The sequence below is a fragment of the Clupea harengus genome, chromosome 16 (assembly GCF_900700415.2).
Source record: "Clupea harengus chromosome 16, Ch_v2.0.2, whole genome shotgun sequence".
NCBI lineage: Eukaryota > Metazoa > Chordata > Actinopteri > Clupeiformes > Clupeidae > Clupea > Clupea harengus.
In genome coordinates this window covers 14091632-14100714 of record NC_045167.1, presented here as the reverse complement: position 1 = coordinate 14100714, position 9083 = coordinate 14091632, and the positions used below count along the sequence as shown (strand labels likewise).

The 9083-nt window shown below is 39.6% G+C and overlaps 1 protein-coding gene across 1 annotated transcript; it reads right to left on the bottom strand.

Annotated features, from left to right (window-relative positions):
- Window positions 1-912: 912 nt before the first annotated feature.
- Window positions 913-9001, bottom strand: LOC105896680 (probable polypeptide N-acetylgalactosaminyltransferase 8). The gene is made up of 10 exons (XM_042710162.1): window positions 8896-9001; window positions 7654-7879; window positions 7387-7553; window positions 6897-7080; window positions 3964-4161; window positions 1919-2033; window positions 1625-1810; window positions 1274-1408; window positions 1024-1119; window positions 913-918 (listed from the first exon to the last, which is right to left on the bottom strand). Exons 1-10 carry the CDS (start codon window positions 8999-9001, stop codon window positions 913-915), a joined length of 1419 nt encoding a protein of 472 aa, XP_042566096.1.
- Between the last annotated feature and the right edge of the window lie 82 nt (window positions 9002-9083).

Genomic DNA, 9083 nt, shown 5'->3' with positions numbered 1-9083 from the left:
CATCCAGCCGTCATAAGATCTGATGACCCCACTCTGTTTAATTCTGATAAAGAAGACATTGTTGGACATGTGGCAGAAAAAGTGGGACAAATGTATTTCTGATCAATGCCAGTAAAGACCCAGACCTAATATTATCCTCTGTCAGGAGGTCTTTCAAAAACCTCTGCATGCTCTTTTCTAATGAAAAACAGAAGACAGACTTTCACATGAAAATATTACCGTAGTGTTTACTTACATTACATAATGTATACAGATGATAGCTTATTACTTTTTAGTTAAAATAATGCAAATGAAATATCTTAAACATTCATTCCATTCGTAGGTGTTTTACCTTTTCATACCCCCTCTGCTCTTGCTTTGACAAGAGATTATGAGATTGTGTATTCAAGCATGATTCTGTGCATGTGCAGTCACTCTGCAAAACCAATATTTGGTTTGGAACCTGGATATTTGTCAGGAGAGTAGCTGTCTAAATAGTAGAAATGTCCTCTGCAGGTATTCATAGTCTTAAAAGTCTTTGACTACATTTGTAATCCTCCAGTGCTGACCACTGCATTTCTGCATGACGAGTTTGGCATCATTTACCTCCAAACATCTCTTTGTCTGTCTGTTCTGTATGGCAGACCCCTGTGTGGCAAAGAAACACACATCACCAAAACCAAACTTATGTTGCACCTTGCTCATGGATGTCTCATATATTCCTTTCATAAGACTAATGGAACTAGTAAGAAAACAAATATTTTCAGGCTTATTGAGAGCCTCACCTGTTTGAAGTCCCAGTACACACTAAGACCCGTTTGGTTGGCCTTATCGCAATCATGTAGCTGTGGAAGTTCTCCTGAGCCCAGGTCCACTAGACAGCGGTTGGTTTGGTCCTTGTGGAAATGGATTTCTCCAATATATATCTCACCACTAGAGCTATAGTAACAAGCCTGCAACAAGAGATATTTGAGATGTTGTTTGTAGGCTTCTCTTCAGTGCATCTGTTAACATATTGAAAATATATGCTGAGCTGGCCCATACCTGAGAGGTGTAAGAATGACAGCTATATATGATGGGAGTGTGTCCTGGCATGGCGCCTTGGTCCACACATGCATATGTGTACATGTCATTCTGCAACTGACATCAAGTCCAGTTTTTACAATAGGTCCAATAATCTTTAAATATAAGCCTTAACTGTATCTAGTTGTATATACTGTTATAACTGTTAGTCTCAACTTTGTACAGAAGTCAAACTTTCAATGTAAGAAATGTAACACGATGCTATACTTACACTTCCATAGCCAAGAATGTTCAGCGGGTCTAACCGGGTATAGACATTGTCGAGGTACCACTGGAAAGGCTTACACTTCAGTTTCTCCCTCAGCTTTTTTCTTTCAGACACATCACCAATATCTATGCCATGGTCCTACAGAGACAAACAAGCATACAGGAAGTGAAGCAAAATGCTAAATTGACTCTTCAATATTTCAGTTTTCTTTAATAAAACAAACAGGTAAGATGCATGGGCATAATTAAATATTTTCTCACTTTCCCCTATGCGTTTCGTTTTTGTGTGTGTGTGTGTGTGTGTGTGGGGGGGGGGGGGGGTTCAGACACACCAGTCCTCCTTTGTTTTGTTCACCTTGAGAGGGAGATTCCAGGCGATGTTGACATTGTGCTTGTAGTCGTCCATCCACACCTCAGCCACCCGGAGAGCGTTTCTCTGCATTACGTATTTCAACTCTGGCATGTAAGGTTTGTGTGCTCTCTCCAAGTGTGCAATCTTGGAACAGGGAATCACCTCAATGCTACCACCACACAGCCACACCTGAAACCAGTCATTCCCACGAGAAGAGTTCAGAACCCTCAGCCTCAGAGTGTATTGTCTTTGTTGTCACAGAATATCTTTATTCATATGGCACCTGCTGAAACTTACTCTGATCCCTAATTCAACATTTTCTCCACCATAGATTTTCATGCCAGGATCCAGTGCTCCAATCTCCCCAAAGAAAACACGATCTGCCACCAGTATCCCCATAATGGATGGACTCCTGTCAATCAGTTTCAGAAATTATACATACAGTAAACCAGTTTATACCTTACAATGTAAGAACTGGTGAATGAATCATTGAAACTTGGATGAAAGTACATTGTGACCACTATTTTGAGGACGATAACGGCTGGCGGACACAGAAGATTCCGGAACATAAACATACGAGGTTCCATGTCTGCGGCTATTAAAAGCAAAAACAGTAGCCTACCTGATTGAAATTTGCCCGCCATCTCCTTTGAGGTAGTCACCCAATGTCAACGCGCCACAGTTCAAATCGTTTTGCGCTGAATGCTCTCCCTCCCTTGGACGCCTCAGAATGTAACAGTAGAACTCATTTGGGGGCTCGATCATGACAACGTGCACGCACTCAGCGCGTGGAAAACAAGTGCAAGTTTTCACCATGATTTTTGCTCTCCACTTCCCCTACACCGTTTTGACACAATGAAGGAGATCGTCGCAGATGGTGCTGGATACACATAAAGAACAGGACTTCCAAGGAGCGTCCCAAGCAAGGCAGGAGCACTGGGAGTGGCGTGTCGCTGCACAAAATGTATTTATTTGAAACAACAGAAGAAGCACTACGGTTTATTCCTTGTAAAACTGTCCAGAATTCACTGCGATATTGCCATGTTCTTACATTTAATCTCGTTTGACGCATTCAGTTTAAAGGCATAGCGACAATGTTATGGGCGGCTTTAACCAAACCTTTCATTAATGATCTTCTTCGGCCTGGTACTGGCCACTTAGTGCCTTTTATCACACAATTACCGCTCGCTTTATCGCTTGAGCAACAGGGCACCCGCCTTTAACGTCCTCAAACTAGGGCCCAATGTCTATTGTACTTTGTATCAATTTTTTAAGTAAACTAAGTGGGGAGCACAATAGGCCAGGCAAAGTAACCCATTTTGGAGCCAAAAATAGAATTAATTGTAAAATAATTTTTTTCAGCATAGATCATTTCTATGAGGTGTCCAGAACAACATACTGAAAGTCCTAAGAAATCCTAGTTGAGGAAATATGTTTAATTCTAATCAATCTGAGATGTGCGCCAATAATGCATGGCAAAAATACACCTCAAAAATTTAATTTTTTCCTTTACTTCTATCAAAATAAAACTTTACACAATGAAAGTACCCATGAAAAGTAAAATTTTTTGTATCTTTTTTGTTTCTTTGAAAATGAATTTTAATATGCAAATGAGCTATACACTAATCGAATATGCCCAAAATACACCCAAATAGGCTTAATTGTTTCCTTTACTCCTACCACAATAAAACTTTACATAGTAAAAGTATACATGAAAAGTAACTTTTTTTGTATTACAAATTTCTCTTGAAATGAATTTGAATATACACATCACACTTATTGAATATGTCCTAATTGCATAGGCAGAAACAACATACCCCTGGCAGGTACTACCAAGCCAGGCAATTTTCAGATTAGAGGCCAGTCTAAAAGCAGCATTGCCATCTCCCATTGGCAGTAGGATGATTGGATGAAGATTGGGCTGATGTATTTGTCATACATATGAATGGTGTTTCTGCCTATGGACATATTCAATAAGTGTGGAGCTCATTCAAATTAATTTCAAAAGAAACTTGTAATACAAAAAAAATGTACTTTTCATGGGTACTTTCATTGTGTAAAGTTTCATTTTGATAGGAGTAAAGGAAAAAATTACATTTTTGAGGTGTATTTTTGCCATGCATTATTAGCACACATCTCAGATTGATGAGAATTAAACATATTTCCTCAACTAGGATTTCTTAGGACTTTTAGTATGTTGTTCTGGACACCTCATAGAAATGATCTATGCTGAAAAAAATTATTTTACAATTAGTCTGTCGTAAAACGCTACTTTGCCTGGACTACAATGGATGTGAGCTATAAATAGTCCATAGGGTGAGAATAAGCAAACAAGAACTCACTTTCCCGGGAGTGAGTCATCGTGTTTGGCATACCACTCTGGGCGGAAGGACTCATACATGCACCACAGAGCCCAGTCGAAGCCATGCGCTGAAGGCATGTAATTTGTCAACTTGAAATCATAGCAGCTGACTTTATCAAACACAGGTGACACCACCACAGAGCGGTCCTCCTTGATTCGGGCCAGGAGAGGCTCTGCCCTAAGCACACAGAGAGTTTAAGTATGGATGCCACCAGCTAACACAAAGAAATGGGTCTGAAGTTTAACAAATAGGTCCATAATGCATTGTAAGTGTATTGTTTATAAAATGAAAGAATGCCTCATAATGCTTGACATAGCTATTACATACATTCATAAATGGTCATAATCACACACATAAAGTGTTATATGAGTAAATTATTTTAGCAGAGGGTAACATAATGCTTTGAAATACATATTGTACATATTTCTAATATGACACTGGTGTATTATGTGACAGTGCTTAAAAGTGCAATCTGTGGATATTGTTGTGAAAAACTGGAAATGCTTTTTTCCCTACAATAATACCATATATCAGGAAGATAATTGGCAAATTCTTTTAAAAAATTGAAATAATAATCTAGATGATTTTATACTGAACAATTACTGGCTAATATCCAATCGACTGTTTATTGGCAAAATCATTGAAAAGTAGTTCAGTCAACTAACTGCCTTCTTAACATCAAGTGGGTTTTTTGATGACTTTCCGTGCTAATCACAGCACTGACAGCTCTCATTATGGGTTTAAATGACATATGCCTTAACACTGATTCAGACAAAACATCAGTCTAAGTGTTATTGGACCTTTGTGCAACCTTTTGGCCGTGTTGATCATAACATATTATACAGATTGGAACAATGGTCTGGATTTCCAAGTACGGTTATCAAGTGGCTCAGATCATCACTGCTGTTTGTTTATAAATCACTAAGTGGGGCAGGACCAAAATGCTTCTCAGATATGTTTCAGCAGTGCACACCTGCTAAATCTGCCAGATAACTGGAGAAATCAGTTGGTAATACTTACTATCAGAGCTAAACATGATGAAGCTGCTTTTAGCTGCTATGCTCAGGGGCGTTTTGGGCACGGGCGAACCGGACATGTGGGGGGCGGCACGAGCACTTAAAAAAAAAAAAAAAAAAAAAAAATCATCTGGGCCGCGAAGCGGTTTTCTATTATCTATCATATCACTGTGTGGGGAATTGGCAAATTGGCGCCCCCTGCAGCTGCAGGCGCCCCTGCTCGCTAAGCTAAGAAGGTGCTGCAGATCCTGTGTGAGAAGGGGGAAGGGGAGGGGGAGGGGGCGCGGGGGACAGTTCACCTCTGGGTCTCCCAAATGGAACTTGTTAGGTTGGAATTTTCCTCTGCTAAAGTAATCAACTAAGCATACATGATTATAGGCATACTCATGATTCACTTTATTGTCATTGACAGTACCGGGTTACTTTCACCGCTGATGTTATGCTAGGCTTAGGCAAGTTATCTCTGGTTAAAACTAGCTAACGTTAGCTATTCACTAGCTGCGCTAGCTAGCTAGACAGTTATCGTAACGTGTTAATGATCGGACTGCGTGTTCACTGCAAACGTTCACGTTGTCATGTTAATCCATTATTAAACTGAATATATCGATTGTTAATCCATTATTAAACTTAGCATTTTGATTGTTTAACAGAATGGCCGATGTTTGACACTGTCCGATAACTGACATAGCTACGCTAGGACACTGCCCTGTCAGGGACAGGGTAATGCTAGTTAATAAACGTAGGTCTACATCTCAATGCTGGTATGGGATGTTGTTATCTGCAATCGTGATGACCGTGGGATGAGGTTTATCCCTCTTGCATTGTGATCTGTAAATTATCGCCTCCAATTTAAGCTTGTCATCCATCATATTTAGTTATACATTTTGTACATATCCCTCCATTGCATAATGAAGTCCCTTTTGAAGGCTTCTAGACGAAATCAGGCACTTCTGTCTCCAAAAGTTGCCTAGAGCCTCTTGGGATATCATTTTGACACTGATAGCTGCCATTGTGAACTCTACTCAGCTCCTATAGTTTGTCCGAGTTAGCAACAGTAACTAAGGGGGGCGGGGCTTAGCAATAGGTCAATTGAGAAATGTAAATTTGTCTTTCACAAACTCGGAGGGGGTTTCGCCCGGGGCGTAATTCCATGTAGAACCGCCACTGGCTATGCTGCTAATCTCTGGAACCAATTTCCTGATAACATCAAAGGTGCCAGTTTCAAATCTAGACTTAAAACCCAACTGTTCTCAGATTTTCTCTTTTTGTTAACTGATCAAAATCCCCCCTCCCTCCCCCTAGGTTTTTTAGCCAATCTAACGCAATCTAACACTTTTCTGTGTTCTTTTAACTGTTAAAATGTTCTTTTATCTGCTTATTTGTAAATCACTTTGAATTACCAATGTGTATGAAATGTGCTATATAAATAATCTTGTCTTGCCTTGTTCCTGTGTCTTCAGTGCCTGCTGATGCTTTGGTTGAGGTGTTTTTCATGCATTTGTTGATAATTTAGAGGGTCAGGACATATAAATAAATGAAAAAGGGAAACAACACGTTTTGTAAAGTGCATGATAACCAGTGATCCCCACTATTATCACCTTCTCTTTGGAAAGCTAGAGGCATTTTCCTTTTTTCACAACAAAACTACTTACTGCACCTTTTAAAGCCTTACACTCTAGCATCATAATTATACCTGTTATTAAGATCAATCAGTAACAGTTTATGTCAAGCATGTAATGCGGTAGTACATTATAGCCCCAAATACATTGCTAGTACCAAATGGATACATGCCTTGTGTACAACTACACAGAACAAAGTATTTGTCATCCAAGGGGGAAAAAAGAAATGTTCAGACCTCAGAATTTTACAACGTTGCTTGAGATCTGGTTAACCTACCAGCCCTTGTGGACCTCAATATGGGCGTCAAAAATGGCAACCACATCACCAGTGGCAGCCTTCCATCCCGATATCCGTGCCTGACTTAGGCCTAGCTGTTCGGAGTGCTTGACCCGCTTTATCAGGCCAGGTCTAGTCACATGGATGTTGTTCACAAATGCATCTAATTGGTCTTTCAAATCATCTGTCAAGATATATGGATTTACAGTTACATGGGAGATCTTTTCTGTAAGCTACTTTAAACATATTGAATATTCAATAGTAATGTAGCAACAGTCTACACTCTCTTCTTTTGTTTGATTTGCTCGTTAATTTAACAGGGTAAACACAACCTAAGGTGGTGCTCCAAATGTACACAGAGCTTAAGTACACACTCTAAAAGTAAGCCTGTGGTTTATTTGTGTTTCACAGGGGATGGAGGAGAGGATCTCAGTTAATCTGCTTGAATAACCGTCATCATGACAAATAAGAGAAAGCTTGAGAAACCAACCGTTGGAGCTGTGGTCGTCCACCAGGATAATGTCTCTGAGGAGGTGAGGAGGAGTCCTGTTGATGATGCTATAGACGGCTCTCTTGATGATGGACAGGGCCTCATCAAGGTAGATCAGCACAGCACTAATGGTGGGCAGATCCTTTGGGTACTTTCTCTCCAAACACCTAGAACACAGTCGAAAACAGCCAATGACTGTTATTGAATTTTTATATTTGTTAGTGAAGGACTGCAAATAGCTGAATCCGTGCAGTGTTGAAGACTGACCTATAATGTCGTGTTTCGGGTAGTTCCCTATCCAAAGGCAAGCGGTTGCTCAGAAAGGTGTTGTAGCCATATTTCTGAAACAACTGCTCAGCTTCCATTTGTTCCTCTTCGTTTAGAGCAGCGTCCCAGTTTTTGAAGAGAAGCGAGTTTGGGTACAGCTTTTTGATCTTGTTTTCCTTGTTCATTTCATCCATCTTGCTGACATCGGTTTTGTGGAGTGAACTGACTGAGATACACCAGTCATCATTTTACATTACACAGTGTGGTCAAATGTTAAAATCTGCCATTACTTTAATGTTAAGCCATTATTTTTCTATCAATATTAGTAAAAACAGTAATGTCAATGTCAACGAGACAGAAATTGACATTTGTTAACACACACAATGCAACATAGGGACAATGCACCAGAGCAACCTTATTTTTCTAATTTCCCCATGACGTTTAAAAACGAAACATTTAATGCACGAAAGACAATATCTCATGCATACCAGTACTATTAGATAGTATCATGTGCACATAGAAATATCCTATTCAGACAAAATATGTGCACTGGGTACTTTCTTGTGTATGAGAATATTTGAGTTTGTGGTGCACACAATAGGGATCAAAGGGATGTGTCAAATGTACATTAAACATTCATTTGGCATAAGCATCTTTCTAGCTAGAGTTAAAGTTAAGCAGATCAAGTTGATGACTATTACAAAGCCCTCTATCAGATTCAATGTATGTAGTCAGTATCTGTATGGAGACTGGGGACCATGCACAGTGCATAATCAGACAACCTTGTTATATTTATTCAATATTCAATTATTTTATTGAATGCAGGGATGTTCACAAATGGCGAGCCCTTTTTTAAATGCACATTTGTCAGTCTGTAAATTTGTTAGTCTATAAATGTAACAGTGTTTACACTTTTGAATCATGTGACATTCATTTGTGAATCACAAAATACATTTGGGTATTGCATGAAATGTATTTGTGAATCATTGGATTTAATTTCGCTTTGTTGATGTGACATAGTGTTGGAGTGACATAGAAGATTTCAGACAAATTTGGTTGCTGGTCATTGGTCGCTGTTTTGGAACATTAAGCTAGCTAGTTGCCATCAATGGAAAGGAAAAATACTTTTGCAATCTGAGATAACAACACTTCCAAGCGTTACAATTAATTACATTCATCTATAATTACACTGGAATGATGTTCTGTGGCCAGTGGCCAGGTATAAGCATTCCTTCGCCTTACCTAATTGGTTGATATGGGCCTCCATTCTCTCTAGTCTCTTCAGAATATCATTACTCTGCATGGAGTAGTTTGCCGGAAGATAATTATTCCCATGCTCCCCCACCATGCTGTCTCTCTTGGAATGGGTCTTCCAATTGACCGAGGTCAGATAGAGCAAGGTGGCAGCTAAGACCACAGCAGGCACAAGG